The sequence below is a fragment of the Chiloscyllium punctatum genome, chromosome 29, assembly GCF_047496795.1.
Source record: "Chiloscyllium punctatum isolate Juve2018m chromosome 29, sChiPun1.3, whole genome shotgun sequence".
Taxonomy (NCBI): domain Eukaryota; kingdom Metazoa; phylum Chordata; class Chondrichthyes; order Orectolobiformes; family Hemiscylliidae; genus Chiloscyllium; species Chiloscyllium punctatum.
This window is the reverse complement of record NC_092767.1, coordinates 72,097,290-72,119,162: the sequence shown is the minus strand read 5'-3', so window position 1 is coordinate 72,119,162 and position 21,873 is coordinate 72,097,290. Positions and strand designations below refer to the sequence as shown.

Sequence of the window (21,873 nt, the reverse complement as noted above, 5' to 3'; positions counted from 1 at the left end):
TCGCGTGCACTCTCTCTCACGCGTGCACTCTCTCTCACGCGTGCACTCTCTCTCGCGCGTGCACTCTCTCTCGCGCGTGCACTCTCTCTCGCGCGTGCACTCTCTCTCGCGCGTGCACTCTCTCTCGCGCGTGCACTCTCTCTCGCGTGCACTCTCTCTCTCGCGTGCACTCTCTCTCTCGCGTGCACTCTCTCTCTCGCGTGCACTCTCTCTCTCGCGTGCACTCTCTCTCGCGTGCACTCTCTCTCGCGCGTGCACTCTCTCTCGCGCGTGCACTCTCTCTCGCGCGTGCACTCTCTCTCGCGCGTGCACTCTCTCTCGCGCGTGCACTCTCTCTCGCGCGTGCACTCTCGCGCGTGCACTCTCTCTCTCGCGTGCACTCTCTCTCTCGCGTGCACTCTCTCTCTCGCGTGCACTCTCTCTCTCGCGTGCACTCTCTCTCTCGCGTGCACTCTCTCTCTCTCGCGTGCACTCTCTCTCTCTCTCGCGTGCACTCTCTCTCTCTCGCGTGCACTCTCTCTCTCGCGTGCACTCTCTCTCTCGCGTGCACTCTCTCGCGTGCACTCTCTCTCGCGCGTGCACTCTCTCTCTCGCGTGCACTCTCTCTCTCGCGTGCACTCTCTCTCTTGCGTGCACTCTCTCGCGTGCACTCTCTCTCTCGCGTGCACTCTCTCTCTCGCGTGCACTCTCTCTCTCGCGTGCACTCTGTCAAGCGCACATTCTCTCTCTCACGCACACACACTCACGCGCGCGCATACTCTCTCGCGCACTCTCTCACGCGCGCACTCTCTCTCACGCACACATTCTCTCTCTCACGCGCATACTCTGTCTCTCACGCACTCTGTCTCTCACACATACACTCTCTCGCACACACTCTCTCTCACGCACACACACTCTCTGACGCGCGCACACTCTCTGACACATGCGCACACACTCTCACACTCACTGACATGCACACACTCATTCTGTCACGCATGCTCTCTTTCGCACTTGCCTTGATTTCTCGCTATCTCACACACTCGCATTCACACCCATCAGCCCCCATTGTGGAAATGAGCTCAGTACAGTCCCAGGTCAGTGCTGAGTCAGTGGACATGACTGACAGTGTCAGTGCTAGCTTGCTCCCGTTCCCTTTCTTTTTCGTAAAAAAAAAGTCTTACATTTACGTAGCGACTTCCAGCCTCCTCAATGCACCTTGTAACCAATGGAGTCGTTTTGAAGGGGAGTCACTGTTGTAGGAAACACCGCAGCCAATAGGTGCACAGCGAACTCTCAGACTGAGCACTGTGGCAATAAGACTGTATGGGGCAGAAGGAGGCCATTCGGCCCATCAAGTCTGCTTCAACATGGCTGATATGATTCTCAGCCCCATTCTCCTTCCTTCTCCCTGTAATCCTCAAACCCCTTCCCAGTCAAGAACCTATCGGTCTCTGATTTAAAGACTCAATGACATGGCCTCCGCAGCCCTCTGTGGTAATGAGTCCCACAGATGAGTCCCCACCCTCATCTCCATTCTAAACGATTGTCCCTTCACTTTGAGGCTGTGCCCTCGGGTCCTAATCTCTCCGACTTGTGGAAATATCTTCTCCACGTCCACTGTATCTAGGCCTCTCACCATTCCATAAATTTCAATCCGACTCCCTGTCACCTTGCTCAACTCTGTCGAGTAGACCCAGAATCCTCAGCTACTCTTGGATCAGTTATGCTATTAACTGGGGGATAAATATTGACCAAAATTCTCCTGCTCTTTAAAATAGGGCCTTGGGGTCTTTTATATCTGCTTGAGTAGGCAGAGAGGGCCTCAGTTTACTGAGGTGTTGCATTTTGGTAAAACAAACAAGGACATGTAGTTAATGGTAGGGCCCTGGGTAATGTTGTTGAGCAGAGAGTCCTTGGGGTTCAGGTACATAATTCTTTGAAAGTTGCATCACATAATAGACAAGGTGGTTTAGAAGGTGTTTAGTATGCTTGCCTTCATTGCTCAGAGTATAGGAGTAGGGACGTCATGTTGAGGTTGTACAGGACATTGGTGAGGCTGCTTCTGGAACACTGCGTCCAGTTCTGGTCACCCTGTTACAGGAAGGATATTATTACTTTGGAGATGGTTCAGAAAAGAATTATCAGGATGTTGCCTGAACTAGAGGGTTTGAGTTATAAGGAGAAGCTGGACTTCTCTCAACCTACTGCACTCCAGTGAGAAGTTTATAAAATCGTGAAGGGCATGGATAAGGTGAATAGACAAGGTCTTTTTCCCTGGGATGGGGGATTTCACAACTGGAGGGCATATTTTTAAGATGTGTGGAGAAGGATTTAAAAAGGTACCTGATGGGTAACTTTTCACATACAAACTCTTTCTGTGAAAATGAACTGCCAGAGGATTTGCAGGTATGGATGCAACATTTTGCACGGGAACGTGAATGGGAAATGTTTGGAGGGAAATGGGCCAAATGCAGACAGATGGGATTAGATTAGTTTGGGAAACTTGGTTGGCATGGGCGGGTTGGGCAGAAGGGTCTGTTTTTGTGCTGTATGACTCTATCTCATCTGAGATGTCTTTAATCTTAAAAATCACACAACACCAGGTTATAGTCTATTTGGAAGCACTAGCTTTCAAGGTGCTGTTCCTTCATCAGGTGGTGAAGAGGCAATGCTCCGAGAGCTAATGCTTCCAAATAAACCTGTTGGACTATAACCTGATGTTGTGTTATTTCTAACTTTGTACACCCTAGTCCAACATTGGCACCTCCATATCATGTCTTTAATCTTGATAGAGCAGCACTCCCTCAGTACTGCATTGGAGTATCAGTGGAGATTTTTGTGCTCAGGCCCTGGAATGAGACTCGACCCTAAGCTGTGTGGTTCAGAGGTAGTTGTATGCCTACTGTACCATGACTGGCAGCCAGAACACTGTCTCCTTGACCCCTCAGGAATCGGGCTAGTAAATGTGGAGCAGGGTGAGTGCTTCGGCAAGGTGGGAAGTAACGATCAAACATGGTAGAAGGAAGGTTCTGGAATTGGTTATTGCTGCGACCGTGTGCCAGTTACCCACCTTACAGCTCCAAGTCTGGTCTGTGCACCCTAACCTCTGCTGTGGTTTGGAGTCATGGGAACAGACCCTTCGGCCCAACCTTTCCATGCCAACCAGGTTTCCCAAACCAAACTAGTCCCATTTGCCTGCATTTGGCCCATATCCCTCTAAACTTTTCCTGTCCAAATGTCTTTCAAAACGTTGCACCTGCATCTACCACTTCCTCTGGAAGTTCATTCCACCCTCTGCGTGAAAACGGGTCCTCCCCTCAAATCTTTCTCCTCTCACCTTAGAAACATGCCCCCTAATTTTGAACTGCCCCTACATTAGGGAAAAGACCTTGGCTATTCATCTCATCCGAGCCCCTCCTTTTATAAACCTCAATAAGATCATCCCTCAACCCCCCGACACTCCAGGGAAAACAGCTCCAGCCTCTCCTCATAACACAAACCCTCCATTCCCAGCAACATCCTGGTAAATCTTTTCTGAACCCTCTCCAGCTTAATAATATCCTTCCTATAATAGGGTGACCAGAACTGGACACAGCCTCCAGACGTGGTTTCACCAATGGCTTGTACAATCTCAACATCACGTCAGTATGATTTGTCCTGTGGAACTATAAGCATAGCTTTCTCTCTACCATTCTCCATCCCTAGTTTCGTGTCAGTAGTTTCCTCTTAGATTAGATTCCCTACAGTGTGGAAACAGGCCCTTCGGCCCAACCAGTCCACACCGACCCTCTGAATAGTAACCCACCCAGACCCATTCCCCTAACTAATGCACCTAACACTACGGGCAATTTAGCATGGCCAATTCACCTGACCTGCACATCTTTAGACTGTGGGAGGAAACCGGAGCACCCGGAGGAAACCCACGCAGACACGGGGAGAATGTGCAAACTCCACACAGACACAGGGAGAACGTGCAAACTCCACACAGACACAGGGAGAACGTGCACACTCCACACAGACAGTCACCCGAGGCTGGGATCGAACCTGGGACCCTGGTGCTGTGAGGCTGCAATCCTAACCACTGAGCCACTGGGCCGTCCTACAGTTCCCCAGAACCTGATTTTAGTTGGAGTACAGTTCCTCAGGCATTGAATCCCATGTGGTACAGTTCTCTGGACCCCATCTCCCTTTTAACATCTGCCCTACTTCCTCAGGAAGCTGAGGAAATTCAGCATGTCCACAAAGACTCTTTGCCAGTTTTTACAGGTGAAAGCATGGACTGCATCTCAGCTTGGTACGGCAGCTGCTCTGCACACTGTAAGAAACTCCAGAGAGACGTGAACACGGCCCAGTCCATCACCTCCCATCCATTTACTCCATCTACACTTTCCACTGCCTCGGGAAGGCAGCCAACATCATCAGAGACCTCTCCCACCCCGGTTATACTCCCTTCCATTGGGCAGAAGATACAGAAGCTTAAATACATGTACTACCAGATTCAAGAACAGCTTCTTCCCTGCTGTTGGCAGACTTTCTGAGTGGACCTTTCAAGTTTTAAATTGCAGTGTTGATCTCTCGCTTTGTGCATTGTGACATTGTATTCCTTACTCTGTTCTGTTACCCTGTCGCACTTTGTATGGTAAGATCTGCACGCAGAGCAAAACATTTCACTGTACCTAGGTACACGTGAAAATAATAAATCAAATGAAAAATATTGTTGGCTGTGTTCCGTCTGGGTGGGAGAAAGTAAGGTGCAGGTTTAAGCTCAGGTGGCCACTCTTCCATGCTGTACATCTCTATGACTGGATGACTTTGAGCTCATAGCGTTAGTACGCACATCCCTTCAATGATCCTCCTCCCCTCCTCTCCCACTCGATCAGCGCCCAAGCCTCCACCGTCACCATGTTACTCCCTGCACCATCAGTCCTCAGCAGACGCAGAGTGAACCATCCCCACAATGTGCTGCAGTAATTCATCAAAGCTCCTTTGACAGCACCTTCCATACAGCACAGAAGCAAACCCTTCCGTCCAACCAGTCCACGCTGACCATAACCCCAAACTAAACTAGTCCCACCCTGCTTGCTCCTGGCTCTTATCCCTCCAAACCTTTCCCATTCATGTACTTATCCAAATCTCTTTTAAATATTGTAATTGCATCCCCATCCACTACCTCCTCAGGAAGTTCATTCATTGCAAACTACTCTGTGCGAAATAAGAATGGTCTTTTTAAAATTTCTCTCCTCTCACCTTAAAAATGTGGCAGGAGACAGTGAGGACTGCAGCTGCTGGAGATCAGAGTGGAGAGTGTGTTGCTGGAAAAGCGCAGCAGGTCAGGCAGCATCCGAGGAGCAGGAAAATCATTGTTCCGGGCAGGAACCCTTCATCAGAAATGAATAAAAATGTGCCCCCTACTCTTGAGATCCCCTATCCCAGGGAAGAGGCAACTACCATTAATCATATCTACACCTCGTATGATTTTATAAGCCTCCATAAGGTCACCTCTCAACCTTCTGTGCTCCAATGGAAAAAAGCCCCAGCCTATCCAGCCTTTCTTTATAACTCAAACCATTCATACCTGGCAACATCCTGGTAAATCTCTGCCGAACCCTCTCCAGCTTAATAATAGCCTTCCTATAACAGGGTGACCAGAAATGGACACAGTACTCCAGAGTGGTGAAGTCCTGCTGTAATTGTACAGGAGCTTAGTTAGACTATACTTCATTTGAACCAGAGGATTGTTCTATGAAGGGGAATAAGGAAAACTGGGCCTGTACTCTCTAGAATTTAGAAGGATGAGAGATAACTTTATTAAAAGCTATAAAATATGTCAAAGGATGAACAGGGTTGGTTTACGTAAGATATTTCCCCAGTCAGGAAATCCAGAACCAAACAACACACTTTAAAAATAAGTGTGGTGGCATTCAGGATTGAGATAAGGAGAATTATTTTTGCTGGGGGGGGGGGGGATGAATCTTTGGAATTCTCTCCCCCAAGGAGCTGTGGAAGCTCAGCGTTTGAGTATGTGTAAGGTAGAGATTGATGGTGTGTTGATTATTGATGTGTAAATGTTTGAGGGAACATTTTTGGTGAAAATCATCAGTGTTCCGTCAGCCGTGATTGTATTAGATGGTGGAACTTGGAATAACTCCACAGAGGCCGGTCTCCCGTCACTGTTTGTTTACACATGGAGAATCCCTGACACTGATCCAGCTCCCTCAGAGCCAGCTCTCAGAGTGAACAGAACCTCTGACACTCCTGTTTGTATCTGTCAGCTGTTAGCATGGTCCAATCAGGGTCCACCTGGCTGATCAAATTGATGGGCTGAATGGCTTACTTAAGTTGCTGACGGCCTGCGCTGTAAGCAGGGAAAAAAACTAACTTGCTCATTTGCTGTACGGAACGTGATTGAGGCTCAAACTTGGATTGTGGGAGCAGAAATTGGAAGATCTGTCCTGGTTTGAAGCGGGTGGAAATGTTTACAGTGGTCCTCACAGAGTCCTGTGGTCAAATAGCCCAGTCAATGGCTTAGCTTGGACACACTGAGCAATAGGGACTCTGGCAGGTTATGATAACTGAATGTTTTCGCTCTGACATTGACCAGCACTGAGGAGAATTCATTTAGTTTGTATATCAGTGCTTCCCAAAGCTTCTTCCCCACTTAACCTTGTTTTGAAAGTTGAAAATTGCTTGGGGGAGCTGTGAGGCTGGGGGTGGTTTTTGGGAACAGTGTCTAATTTTCAGGCAATTTTTTCTTTCGCAACCTCCCTTTTTCGTTAGCTGATTCTGAAGCAGGAATCAATCGCATTATTGAAAAGAACTCGGGGATTTTGGAACATTTTAAAACATGTTCACACTGTGGACCAGCATTCATTGCCTACCCCTAATTACCCGTAGGGAGTTAAAAGTCGACCATATTGCTGTGGGTCTGGGGTCACATGTTGGCCCAGACTAGGTAAGGCTGGCAATTTCCTTCATTGAAGGACATTAGTAAATCAAATGGGTTTTTCCAACAATCAACACCGATTTAATGGTCATCATTTGACTTTTAATTGAATCTAAAGTCATTTTCTGGCATGGTAGGATTTGAACTCTGGTCCCCAGATCGTTACCTGGGTTTCTGGATTGATTGTCCACTGATAATACCACTAGGCCGCTGTCTTCCCTTGGTCAGGACTCCATGGAGGTTACTGATGTCCAGGAACTCTTGAGCTCCGAACCCCATCTTGCAGCTCCACTACGTATCAATCCCGATGGATTGGGAAGCCCCCCTCTAGATTACAGTCATGATCTGGAGGTGCCGGTGTTGGACTGGGGTGGACAAAGTTAAAAATCACACAACACCTGGTTATAGTCCAACAGGTTTGTTTGGAAGCACTAGCTTTCGGAGCACTGCTCCTTCATCTGGGAACTAGTGGGGCAGGATCATAAGACACAGAATTTGTAGCCAAAGATTACAGTGTCACGCAACTGAAACAATATATTGAACAAGGAGAAAGTGAGGACGGCAGATGCTGGAGATCAGAGTCAGGAGTGTGTGGTGCTGGAAAAGCACAGCAAGTCAGGCAGCATCCGAGGAGCAGGAGATTCAATGTTTCAGGCATAAGCATTCCATCAGGATTCCTGATGAAGGGCTTATGCCCAGAATGTCGACTCTCCTGCTCTTCGGATGCTGCCTGACCTGCTGTGCTTTTCCAGCACCACACTATCAAATATATTGAACAAACTTGCACTGCTGTTAAGTCTTTCATCTTGTAGAATGGGTTTCAGGTTTCAGTTTATTCATATGTAAATCCCAAAACTTCATTTAAGTCACATTCTCGAGATAACTTAAGGTTTCATAAAAAAGGATGAAATCTGAGCTCAGACAATGTATTAAAGGTGTGAGGTTAGAGTCTGTCTGTATCCCAATCTTGAGTCAGACTGGTTCTATTTCAATGTATTGTTTCAGTTGCATGACACTGTGATCTTTTGCTGTAAATTCTGTGTCTTACGATCCTGCTCTTGATGAAGGAGCAGCGCTTCGAAGCTAGTGCTTCCAAAGAAAACTGTTGGACTATAACCTGGTGTTGCGTGATTTCTAACTAGATTAAAATGACATTGCCACCACACAAATGCCAGCAATGACCATCATTCAATTATGTTTTCATCACTGAATCCCCCACTATCAACATCCTGGGGTTACCATTAACCAGAAACTCGACTAAACTCACCACGTAAACTCACCGTGGCTACAAGAGCAGGTCAGAGGCTGGGAATCCTGCGGCAAGTAACTCCCCTCCTGACTCCCCAAAGCCTGTCCACCATCTACAAGGCACAAGTCAGGAGTGTGATGGAATACTCCCCACTTGCCCCTGGATGGGGGCAGCTCCAACAACACTCAAGAAGCTCGACACCATTCAGGACAAAGCAGGCCCCGCTTGATTGGCACCACATCCACAAGCATCCCCTCCCTCTACCCCCGACGCTCACTAGCAGCAGTGTGTACCATCTACAAGATCCACTGAAAGAATTCACCAAAGATCCTCAGACAGCACCTTCCAAACCCACAATCACTTCCTTCTAGAAGGACAAGGACAGCAGATGCATGGGAACACCACCCCCTGCAAGTCCCCATCAGAATCACTCACTATCCTGACTTGGTTAAAAATCACACAACACCTGGTTATAGCCCAACAGGTTTATTTGTTGGACAATAACCTGGTGTTGTGCGATTTTTAACTTAGTCCACCCCAGTCCAACACTGGCATCTTCACATCAGATCCTGACTATGACATTTTCACCATTCCTTCAGTATCACTGGGTCAAAGTCATGGAATACCCCCTCCCCAAGGGCATTGTGGGTCAACCTACAACATATGGACTGCAGTGCTTCAAGATGGCAGCTCATCCCCTCTTTCTCAAGGGGCCAACTAGGGACGGGGAAATAAACGCTGACCCAGCTAGCGATGCCCATGTCCCATGAATTTTAAAAAAAAACAACTCCTGCAGAGCTCCAGCATCTACTTTGTCGGTCCATTTCTGATCTGGTAAGTTGAGGCGTTGACTCCCTTTTTTAAACCTCCCTGTCAGTTGGTAGCAACAGGAACGTTCATTTTTCTGCTGTCAGGTAGCTAAACCAACTAGATAAAAAGGGGAGAGCTGATTCCAAGTTTCTTTTCTGAGTCAAAGAGTCTGGAGTTGTTTCTTGACCTTTTACCCTCATGAAAAATTACAAAAGGCGAGAAACAGAGGCTCCAAGGAAAAAGCAACAATTGAGACAGACTGTGTCTAGACAGACAGGAAGGTACAGGCCATAACAGAAATTGCTGGAGAAACTCAGCAGGTCTGGCAGCGTCTGTGGAGAGAAATCAGCGTTAACGTTCTGAGGAAGGGTCACTCAACCTGAAATGTGAACTCCGATTTCTCTCCACAGATACAGCCAGACCTCCTGAGTCTCTCCAGCAATTTCTGTTTTTGTTTCTGATTTACAGCATCTGCATTTGTTTCTAAGGTACAAGCAGTTGCGGTTTGATGTTTTTAGGTTCTTTGAGTTATGCGAGTGAAACTAGAGTTCCGATGGCTAAGCTGTGGCTTTCTTTGCTAGCAATTACTCAGTGAACGGTGTTTTTGCAAGTTGCGTTCTCATTGGTATTTGGTTTCTGAGCTTGAGGGAGAGAAAAGCTTTCAGTATCTTTGCGGCCATCAGTCCAGGTTGTGCTGTCTCCCCTTCAATCCTCAAATCAGGCTTCCGAAATATGGTTTGTTTGTATACACCAAGACTAGCTCCATTGCCTTTTTAAAACAAGTAATCTTTCATCAACCAATTTCACATTCGAGTGTAAATAAAGTCAGAGTCACAGAGGTGTACAGCACGGTAACAGACCCTTTGGCCCAACTCATCCATGCTGACCAGACATCCGAACTTAATCTAGTCCCATTTGCCAGCTTTTGGCCCGTATCCCTCCAAACCCTTCCAATTTGTGTACTCATCTAGATGCCTTTTAAATGTTGTAATTGTACCAGCCTCCACCACTTCCTGTGGCAGCTCACTCCATGTACACACCACCCTCTGTGTGAAAAAGTTGCCCCTTAGGTCCCTTTTATATCTTTCCCCTCTCACCCTAAACCTATGCCCTCTAGTTCTGGACTCTCTCACCCCATGGAAAAAAACCTTGTCTATTTACCCTAGCCATGCTCCTCATGATTTTATAAACCTCTATAAGGTCACCCCTCAGCCTCTGATGCTCCAGGGAAAACAGCCCCAGCCTATTCAGCCTCTCCCTGTAGCTCAAATCCTCCAACCCAGGCAACGTCCTTGTAAATTTTTGCTGAACCCTTCCAGTTGCACAACATCCTATGGACCAAATTTCAGGGTCTGTGCATTAAAATGACAATTCTGTTTCTACTAGTTTAATTTATTCCATGTGATCACAGCAGCTGACAGTAAAGCAAGAGTCACAGAGTCATAAAGATGTACAGCACGTACACAGACCCTTTGGTCCAACCAGTCCACACCGACCATAATCCCAAACTAAACTAGTCCCACCTGCCTGCTCCTGGCCCATATCCCTCCAAATTCTCTTCACGTATCGCTCCAAATGTCTTTTAAATGTTGTAATTGTACCCACATCCACCACTTCCTATGAAAGTCAAATGATAAAAGTTGAGTATTGATCGTTCATTTTAACTACAATCATCATAAACCCTTTTAAGAAGACATGGTGGCTCAGAGGTTAGCACCACTGCATCACGGCACCAGGGACTAGGGTTCAATTCCACCCTCGGGTGACTGTATGTGTGGAGTTTACACATTCTCCCTGTGTCTGCGTGGTTTTCCTCTGGGTCCCTCCCACAGTCCAAAGATGTGCAGGTTAGAGTGAATTGGCCGTGCTATATTGCCCCGCAGTGTCCAGGGATGTGCAGGCTGGGTGGGGTTAGCCATGGGGAATGCAGGGATAGGAGATAGGTGGGTCTGGGAGGGATGCTGTTCAGAGTTTCAGTGTGGGCTCTCTGGACTGAATGGTCTGCTTTCACACTGCAGGGATTCTACTCTATGAATGTCACCCCTTCCAAGGGGATTGTCTCTCACTCTTTTGAACACTGAGCGTATCGGCCTAGTCTGCTTGATCTCTCCCCCTCTGACAGGCCCTTTTGTGCCGCAAGTCCATCTCGTGGACGTTTAACACCTTCCTCTGGAGCAACTGTCTGCTTCCTCTGTGGTCATTTTTCACAGTGCTGTTTTGTTGGATCTTTCTGTGCACTGATTGGCTTCTGTCTCCCCGCATTAAGCCTACACTTGTATTTAAGGCGTGCCTGCTGGTCCTGTGTCCTTACGGGGATTTTACCTTCAGACTTTGAGACCCACCATAATGCTGGTGGAGGGCGGTGGGGTGGGGGATGTTTACTGCGTCAAAGGCGCTAAACAAACGCCAACTGTTATTGCCTTTTCTCCACCTTTCTATTCCTTGGCGGGATGTGGGCATGGCCAGTCAATCCGTGCTCCTTGAACCGATGGAGCAGGGGGCTTGACCCAGGGCATTGTGGGTAATGACTGAGTGCTGCCCAGCCTGAGCCGGCCCCTCAGATCAGTTCTGAGTGGGAACACCCACGGCCCACCCACCACCACCACCACGAAGACGAGCACCACATAGAGTCATAGAGATGTACAGCATGGAAACACACCCTTTGGTCCAACTCGCCCATGCTGACCAGATATCCCAGCCTAACCTAGTCCCATTTGCCAGCACTTGGCCTATATCCCTCCAAACTCTTCCTATTCATATACCCATCCAGATGCCTTTTAAATGTTGTAATTGTACCAGCCTCCACCACTTCCTCTGGCAGCTCATTCCGTACACGTACCACCCTCTGCGTGAAAAAGTTGCCCCTTAGGACCCTTTTATATCTTTCCCCTCTCACCCTTTTATTATCTTTCCCCTAAACCCTCTAGTTCTGGACTCCCCCATCCCAGGGAACAGACTTTGTCTTTTTACCCTAAACATGCCCCTCACGATTTTATAAACCTCTATAAGGTCACCCCTCAGCCTCCGATGCCCCAGCCTATTCAGCCTCTTCCTATAGCTCATATCCTTGAAACCAGGCAACATCCTTGTAAGTTTTCTCTGAACCCTTTCAAGTTTCACAACATTCCTCCGATAGGAAGGAGATCAGAATTGCACACAATATTCCAAAAAGGTATTTCTTTCCGGCTGGGGAGGGGGGTGTGGGTGCTGTCCCTCTGTGAGGGACGTTGCCAGGGAGAGGGGAGCAAGGTAGATGTCGTGGGCGAAAGGTTATATCTGTCTGATAATGGAATAGTGCAGGTTAGATGGGCTTCACAGGTCGGCGCAACATCAAGGGCCGAAGGGCCTGTACTGCGCTGTAATGGTCGATGACGTTTCTCTATCTCTCTCTCTCTTCCTCCCCACCCCTACTTCGGCAGGGCGACTGGGAGGATCTCCGTCGAGGTGAATGAGCGCGAGAGCGGTGCAGGACGTGAGGCAGGGCCCAGTGGTGTGCGAGAATGGAGCCCAACACCTTCTCCCGCATCCGGCTGTGGTGCCCCAGGCCGTTGGGCGGCTACTCCGGGAATAAGCCGTGCTGCATCAGCGTCAAGAAGATGGCGGGCGATGCCAGGCCCAAGGAGGGGGAGGCCTCGTGCCCCGAGAACGTTGCCCCCCCGACTCCGGGGGGCCCGGGCGGTGGTGGCACTGCCGGGGACGGGCAGGGTGAGGAAGGCCGGGTCCTCCTGGACACGTGGTACGTCATCAAACCGGGCAACACCAAGGAGAAGATTGCCTTCTTTGTGGCACACCAGTGCAGTGGAGGGGTTGGCACCGGACGGACCACCAACGCCGTCAAGGTCAAGGGCAACTGGAGCACAGACGGCACCAAACCCAAGAGGCGGCGCAAGTCTCGGGAACCGGTCCAGGCGGGACCCTGTCCAGTCAGAACCAGGGAGCAGCCTGGGCTTTCCGACAGACTGTGCCCGCCCCATCCAGAGGGCGAGGCCTCCGCCCAGGAGGCTGACCCGCCCTTCTCAGTGGCCGAGATGGTAGCGCGGGTGGAGAGGAGGGCGGCCGCCGGCGAGGAGGTTCCAGCCGTCCCCCCAGCGCGAGGACCGGCGCCCTCCCCTCCCCCGGGGCAGACCGAGAGCCGGGGGCTGGGCGCTGCCGCCGACTCGCGCCGGGTGGCCCAGGCCATCGCCCGGATCGAGTCAGCCCAGCGGGGGGCGGGGGGAGGCCAGGAGGGGGAGGGGATGCCAGCGGCTGGGGTTGGGGAGCGGGCGCCGTGCCCACCCGGGGAAGTCCGCATCGCCTTCCGGGTGGCCAGCGGTGACCCCCGCTCACCGGCAGACTCCCAGGCCCCGGGCCCGGGCCCAGGCTGCATCTTCATGAGCTGCAACCACACGGTGTGCGGCGGAGGCGCGGTGGAGAAGATCACCTGCGACCTCTACCACATCGTCAGCCCCTCCTCCTTCTCCTCGACCTCCTCCTCGTCTTTGCCGGACCCCAATCCCGGGGGCCTCAACTCCAATGGCAACCACCGTCACCGCGGCGACGGCCAGGCCCGCGCCCGCCCGGATGTGGAGATGGCGACGGCCGGCCTTGCCGAGGAGCCACGGGCAGGCGGCATCCCCACCGAGGGGGCGGGCGGTGCCTCCTCCCCCACCCCAGCGTCTCCCCCGCCCCTGGAGAAGGGCTCCCCCCGGGACTGCCTGAACGGTTTCCACGTGGAGGTGGTGGTCACCGGAGGCGTAGACCACTCGGTCTTCTTCGGCCGGGAGGGCCCGCCCGGCGACAAGGAGGACACGGTCTGCGTGACGGTGAGTGGGCCCACGCCGGACGCCAAGTGCCCGGCCTGCGAGGACCCCTCTCCGCCGCCCGGCCAGCTCTTCTTCCTGAGGCCCCTCCCCCCAGCAGACGCCGACTCTTCGGCCGAGCCGGCTCCCATCGGCGGGTCACAGGACCCCAAGGACAGCGCCGTCCTCCTGAGCCCCGAGCCCGAGCCCCCGGACGCCCCGCTCTACTGCCTGTACCGCCACGTCTCGCACGACTTCCTGGAGATCCGCTTCCAAATCCAGCGGCTCCTGGAGCCCCGGCAGTACCTCCTGCTCTTGCCCGACCACGTGACAGTGAAGATCCTCAGCTACCTCCCCACCCGGGCCTTGGCAGCCCTGAAGTGCGTCTGCCACCACTTCAAGGCCGTGATCGAGGCCTACGGGGTGCGGGCCACGGACTCGCGGTGGAACCGGGACCCCCAGTACCGGGACGACCCCTGCAAGCAGTGCAAGAAGCGATACGAGCGGGGCGACGTCTCCCTCTGCCGTTGGCACCCGAAACCTTATCACCACGACTTGCCTTACGGACGCTCCTATTGGATGTGCTGCCGGCGGAAAGACCGGGACACCCCGGGATGTTGCGTCGGTCTCCATGACAACAACTGGGTGCAGCCCAGCGACACACTCAAGAAGGAGGAGGGGAGGTAAAACAACAAACCCTGTGGACAGGAAAGGAATGTTTGTGTTTTCCGGAAAATTCTCGGCCCTCCCCTCCCCGCCCCGGCTGAACATTCTGGCTTCTCGTATGCTAGAGCTATTTAATTTCTGTTTCGTTTGAAGGCGTTTGGGCTGTCGGGGTGCGTATGGAATGAGATTAATTGTCGAGAGCATGATCGAGATTGTGTTCTTCCCTCTCTCTAGTTTTTTATTTGGTTTCCCCACCCCCTCCCCCTTGTTATCCAAATATATCGAAACATAATTTAAGATCAACACAAGTGCAGCTTCTTTCATCCGCACCCTCCACCCTCCCCCTCCAAAAAAATCCAATTTCTCTTGAGCTGTTTCCTTAGCAACCGCTTGGCCGTTCTCTCAGCTGCCATCTTGGTTTCTCCTTGTTGAGTGGAGAGTATTGTTAGCAGTCATAAGCTGCTCAGGAGCAAAACTAGCAGCGTCCAGTGACCTCGCCCATGGCTCCATTGGTGTGACCTGGCGGTTATTAACTCTTAAGGTTCAGCAGGCCTCAGTCCAGTCCTACCTAATTCCGTGGAGGTTTTGAGGCAGTATTGGGCTGGACTTCGGAACATCCAAGTTGTCCACAGAAGGAACAATCCTACCATAGAATCCACAGTGTGGAAGCAGGCCATTTGGCCCATCAAGTCCACACTGACCCTCCAAAGAGCATCCCACCCATAACCAGTTCTCTCACCCTATCTCTGTAAACCTGCATTTCCCATGGCTAACCCACCTAGCCTGCGTATCCCTGTAGACTACGGGGCAATCTAGCATGGCCAGTCCACCCTAACCTGCACATCTTTGGACTGTGATAGGTAACTAACACAGAATGTGCAAACTCCGCCCAGACAGTCTCCTGGGGGTGAAATCGAACCCAGGTCTCTGGTGTTGTGAGGCAGCCGTGCTAACCACTGAGCCACGTTGCCACCCGTCAGGCCCATTTCCAACAGATCTCAACAGGTGTTTGAGAAGAGAGAGAGAGAGAGAGATACCTCATCTCAATCTGTGATACATCTGGACAAATACCTGAATGCCAAATTTCACGTGGACAGAATAACTTATTCCTTGGGAGATTGTTTGAAATTTGGTACTCTCGCGTCTGCTCCGATGTTTCTTTTCTCTCTTCCTCTCTCTCACTCACTCTCTTTTTCTCTCTCTCTCCCTTTCTCTCTTTCTTTCTCTCTCTCTCACTCTCTTTCTGTCTTGCTCTCTCTCTCTCTCTTTTTCTCTCTCTCTCCCTTTCTCTCTTTCTTTCTCTCTCTCACTCTCTTTCTGTCTTGCTCTCTCTCTCTGTTTCTCTCTCTCTCTCTTCCCCCCGCCAGCACTCTCTTCCAACAAGCCTTCCTCCAAAGTGGAAAGTGTCCACAAAGATCCAAAACAAATCACACCCTGATATCACATCAGTTTGAGAGAGACCAGGAGGGTAAGTTGGGGGAAGAGGTGGGAATCAATCAACAAGGAGTCCCAGACGGGTTCACTAGCTGTTCTGTCTCACTGGTTAGCGGATACCCTGCAGGGAAAGCTGACACCAAAATCGGTCCCTTCGCAACCAGTTGACAGGTCGAGGAGGGCACCTGTGGGTGAGGGGGGTCACCACTGGAACATTAGTTTCGCGAATCGATGTGACACGCCACCAAACACTGGTTACAAACACTAGTTGAATTTGTCAGTCCTGAAGGGCAGCCTTTCCCCATTTTCGCGAAGGGTCGGTGTAGTGGCGATTTTGTCCAACCTCGGTTCCAATCCAGTCAGAGCTGCTGCTGAAATTTAAATCCAATTAAAATATTTTTATATTTAAAAAAAAAACTGGAATTGAAAGCTGTTAGTGATGAGGATCGTGAAACTATAATTAATTGTTGTGAAACACTGCCTATCTGGTTCACTAATGGTCGTTCGAGAAAAGAGATCTTACGTGGTCTGGCCTAAGGCAAAGAGATTTTAGAACAGTAAAGGATTTAAGAGTTATGGTAAGTGGAGATGAGTCTGCAATAAACATCAGCCGTGATCTTATTGAATGGTGGAGCAGGTTTCGGGGCCTGATGGCCTACCTCAGTTTCTATTTCTTACGTACATGTGACTCCAGACCCACACGATGGGGTTAACTCCTAACTGCCCTCTGACATGGCCCAAGCAAACTGCTCAGTAACAGGGCAATGAGGGATGCCACAAATGCTGATCTCGCCCAGTGATACTTGGGAAATTAAGGTAAAGGTTGTCCGCAAGAAACTGTCAAGAGGCGGGGGGGTCAGTCCTTTAAGAAGGTCAACTGGAAGCGAAGGGGGGAAGGGGCAAGGGTGTGGCTGGGGTTATCTCTTGCAATGCCAGCCCCAATGACCGGTCTGATGCAGGAAGACATCAACAGAGTCGATGAGTGCTTTCTGAACTTGTTCCCACCGTGACCCCATCTCGTGGCCTGAACATCCTCTTTGGTGGGAAGAAGGCCATGGGACACGCAGGAGGATATGGGAGATCTCCGACATTGGGGGGGCGGGGGGGGGGGAGGGTCTCAGAGTTAGGGGGTTGCAATTGCTGCCTCTGAGCTCCAACCTTTTCAACCTTCTAACAGCAGTTACAACCCTACGCCAATTTTGGGAAGCCCTGTACAGGAGTAGCCTCGTCATTACCTGGGCTGACTTTGTCCTGGCTGAGGCCTGAGATGAGGTGGAATTTCTTCAGCCAGAGGGTGGCGACTCATTGCCACAGAGGGCCATGGCGACCACGTCATGGAGTGTCTTCTTGCTGAGTAAGGAGGTCAAGGGTCACGGGGCGAAAGCAGGAGAACCGGGTTGAGAAGCCTACCAAACCGCAATGGAATGGCAGAACGTGGGCAGAATGGCCAAATTCTGCCCTAATATCTTGTGAATGTTGGGCCTCCACAACTGTCCTGACATGGGAGTTCAAAGGTCGGCGATCCTAGGGAGAGCGGCAAAGTCGAAACCATCCAATTTGTAACTGAGCCGCATCCATCGCTGGTATAAGGGCATTGCAGCACATGTCATATACAACAACAACATCTACATTTGCTTTGCACCACACGGTTGCCTGACACCCGATCACTGGTTAGATCAAGGGACCAGAAGCAAGTCCCAAGAGGTGGGTTTGTACGGAGCTTCTTGAAGGGAGGTAGAGAGGGGGTTGTGACAACTGATGGTATGACCATGAGAAGTTGACGAACCAAACTTTAAACCTCATCCTTGCTCCCACCAGCGATCCATCCTTAATCCTCAATCTAAACCCTTTGTACCTGATCTCGAGCAACTCTGCTCTGTCAACTGATAGTAATTAGTATACACCCCCACTTCTGAGTCCCAGTTACAGCCCAAGGTGGGGAGAGGTTAGATGACAGAGTAGGGAGAGACATCTCACCAAACCACATCTCAACAGGCGACTTACATCCCCAGGATATTTCTGCACCGCTCTCGTTTGGTTCAAGATCAGAACAGGCTTGAGTCAGTGTCCTGTGACTTGGAAGTTTTAAAAGTCCCTGAAAGTTTGTTTTTTTTATTGCAACATGTCTGGTAATAAACTTGTTTTTTCCACAGTGATGTTATTTGAGGTATTGAAGTGTGTTATCTAGGACAACACTCCAGTGCATTTAGCAGGGAAAGTGATGCAGTGCCGAAACGCAGCCGAGCTGGTAATCTGATGCTCTCTTGCCTCCCCAGTCTAAAGTGTTGGGCTTGACCACCCACTTCAGAACTCCGACACAAAATCCAGGCCGACATTCCCGGTACCAGTCATACAGCACGGAAACAGACCCTTCGGTCCAACCAGACAATGCTGACCATAATCCCAAACTAAACTAGTCCCACCTGCCTGCTCCATATCCCTCCAAACCTTTCCTATTCATGTATCCATCCAAAAAGTCTTTTAAATATTGTAACTGTCCCCACATCCACCACTTCCTCAGGAAGTTCATTCCACATGCGAGCCACTGTCTGTGTAAAAAAGAAAAAATGCCCCCCATGTCTTTTTTAAAATCAGAATAGATTCCCTACAGTTTGAAAACAGGTCAGTTGGCCCACACTGATCCTCCAAAGAGTAAGCCACCCAGACCTATTCCCCTACCCTATATTTACCCCTGACTAATGCACCAATGGAACATTTAGCATGGCCAATTCACCTGGCCTGCACATCTTTGGAAACCAGAGCACCTGGAGGAGCTCACACAGGCATGGGGAGAATGTGCAAACACCACACAGATAGTCACCCAAGGTGGGATTCGAACCTGGGTCCCTAGTGCTGTGAGGTACTACTGAGCCACCATGCCGTCCTTAAAAGTATGACCCTTAGACTTGAAATCTCCCACCCTAGGGCAAAGACAACCACCATTCACCCTATCTATGCTCCTCATGGCTTTACAAATCTCCATTAGGTCACCTCTCAACCCCATATCCCTCCAAACCTTTCCTGTTCAAGTACTTCTTTAAATGTCTTTTAAATGATGTAACGGTCCCCACATCCACCACTTCCTTGGGAAGTTCATTCCACTCTCGCCTTGAAAATGTGTCCCCTAGTCTTGAAATTCCCCCACCCTAGGGAAAAGGCACCTCCATTTAACTCTATCTTTGACCCTCATGATTTTATGAATTTAGGAGGGTCAGTGTGGACTTGTTGGGCCAAATGGCCTGTTTGTTTACTGTAGGGAATCTAATCAAACTTCCTGTGAATAAACTCCCAGCCTTTACAAGCCTACCATACCTTCCAACACGGGGTGGCACAGTGGCTCAGTGGTTAGCACAGCACCAGGGTCCAAGGTTCGATTCCAGCCTTGGGCAACTGTCTAGTGGAGTTTGCACATTCTCCCTGTGTCTACGTGGGTTTCCCCTGTGTGCTCCGGTTTCCTCCCACAGTCCAAAGCTGTGCAGGTCAGGAGAATTGGCTGTGCTAAATTGCCTGTAGTGTTAGGTGCATTGGTCAGAGGGAAATGCGTTCCTCTTTGGAGAGTCAGTGTGGGTTTGTTGGGCTGAAGGGCCTGTTTCCACTCAGTAGGGAATCTAATCTAATCTAAACATCCTGGTAAATCTCTTCTGAACCCCCACCAGTATAATAATCCAGAGGATGTGCTACCCTATTGGAGGTGCTGTAGAGTCACTGGGTCATCTATGTATCTAGAGTATTATAGCGCAGTACAGGCCCTTCAGCCCTCAATGTTGTGCCAACTTGTGTAACCAATCTGAAGCCCATCTATCCGACAGTATTCCATTTTTATTCATTAGCCCAACCATTTAAATGTTGTAATTGTACCCATCTCTACCACTTCATCTTTCTGTACTGAGGCACTTAAGCAAGGATCTCATCTGCTCTCTTCTGGGATGGGGTCAGAGAGGAGGTGAGAAAATACTTGAAGTTGGCGGGTGAGTGAGCAAGGGGTGTGCTGGGTATAATTCCTCGCTTGACTAGCCAAAAGAAAAGATAAAACAACGGGACTGCCCATTTAACCCATCGCTGTTTATGGGATCTTGCTGTGCACTGAGCGGTCACAGGGATTCACCACCCACATGGCGGGTGTTAAGAATGATCGCCTGAAAAGAGCAAACATTAGATTCCCTACAGTGTGGAAACAGGCCCTTTGGCCTAACCAGTCCGTGCCGACCCTCCGAACAGTAACCCACCCAGACCCATTTCCCTGTGACTAATGCACCTAACACTATGGGCAATTTAGCATGACCAATTCACCTGAGCAAACAGCAACGAGCAAACGGGTTGAGAGTTCTTTTTTAAAATTAATTTTTGTTCAAATCCAGTGTTGGAACCTCCCACCGATTCCACCTAAACCATTCAGTTTTCGCCTGATCTCTCCCTCTCCAGCCAGTGGGCTGTGGTTAGAAACTTGGCTGGTTTCCAAAGGGAGAGCTGGAGATTGTCACTCCTTATTAATATCTTGATATACCTCAAAATGACCTGTCAGCAAGACGCAGAGTTTTCTCTCAACAATTCCTTGAGTTGACCAAAAGAAAAATACACTCCTGGGCACATAGCAATAAAAGAGGGTTGCTAGGGAATGATTTAAATTGCTTCAGTGGTGAGGGTATAAAACTAGCGATGACATTGATCCATTCAAAGGTGAAACAGACCGCTATGGAATTGAGGGATAGGATGAGAAAAGGTGTGGAGGTTCATGTGAAAAGCAACCATCAGGGTGATCCATTTGGGCTGAATGGCCTGTTCCTGTGCTTATGGTGTAACACCAGGTAATTTGCTTTGAAAACAGCAGAGTTAACACTGTATACGAGTTTTCCGTTCCATTTACTGCACATTTGATGACAGTGCAGAGCTCAACCTAACTTTCTCTGTGGTAGATTCTGTGGGATAATGCTGGATTACCTGTAGTATTAAACTGGTTGGGGTTCAGAAGTGATTTACCAGGATGTTGCCAGGTACGGAAGTCTTATAAAGGCTGGGAGTTTATTCACAGGAAATTGAGAGGTGACCTTCTAGAGGTTTGATTAGATTAGATTCCCTACAGTATGGAAACAGGCCATTTGGCCCAAAAAGTCCACACTGACCCTCTGAAGTTTATAAAATCATGAGGGTCAAAGATAGAGATAAATGGAGGTGCCTTTTCCCTAGGGTGGGGGAATTTCAAGACTAGCGGGCACGTTTTCAAGGCGAGAGAGATTTTAAAAAGACGTAAGGGGAAAATCTTTTTACACAGAGTGTGGAATGAACTTCCTGAGGAAGTGGTGGATGTGGGTGCAGTTATAATGTTTAAAAGGCACTTAGAGAAGTTCATAAATAGGAAAGGTTTAAACTTGTATGAGATGATCACGTTGTTAGTCTCGGTAAATATCTCTCCTCAGATTGACAGCTTGGAGCTGCCCCTTAACTCCATGTCTTAATACCCTTGGCTGAAATATAATTTGTCAACTGCACTTCTGACATTTTCAATTCACCCTCAACGGTTTTGTTTTGGGAGAGCTGAATTCCAGATTACCACTTCCAATAGTGGAACCCTTCCTGTTATCAGTTCTGAAAGGTCTGACTCAATAGCACAGCACAGAAGGGGACCAAGTGGATTTGTCATGTCTGTACCCGCTCTCCAAGTATTTCAGTTTGTGCCCTCCTTCCCATAACCTTCTCAAATTGTTGTTTAATTCTCCTATGAAGACCTCGATTAAACCTGCTTCCCCCATACTCTCAAGCAGTGCAGCCCCAAAGCCCTAACCACCTGGCCCGCGGAGAAGGTTTTGCATTCCAGAAATCCTCTGACAAGCAACTGAATGGTGTTTCCCCACCAACAAGTCACTGCGGTGTGTTTTATCGATCGTCTACCGGCAGCAAGTCATCTGTAAATTCATCAAATGACCCGCAAAACCCAACAAGGTCAACGCAATGCTGCCAAAGATGACAGAATGGCTAGGGAGGGCATCAAAGCAAATGGTTGGAAAAAAATGGTTCAC

General features: G+C 49.7%; 1 protein-coding gene across 1 annotated transcript in view; it reads left to right on the top strand.

The window, feature by feature from the left end:
- The window catches only part of LOC140454683 (F-box only protein 46-like), a 57,994-nt gene that overhangs the window by 3,546 nt on the left and 32,575 nt on the right, over positions 1-21,873 (top strand). The window contains exon 2 of the mRNA XM_072549611.1: positions 12,401-14,444. Within this exon, the coding sequence (XP_072405712.1) occupies positions 12,482-14,444 (1,963 nt within the window). The 5' untranslated portion in view covers positions 12,401-12,481. The remainder of the gene's footprint in view (positions 1-12,400; positions 14,445-21,873) is intronic.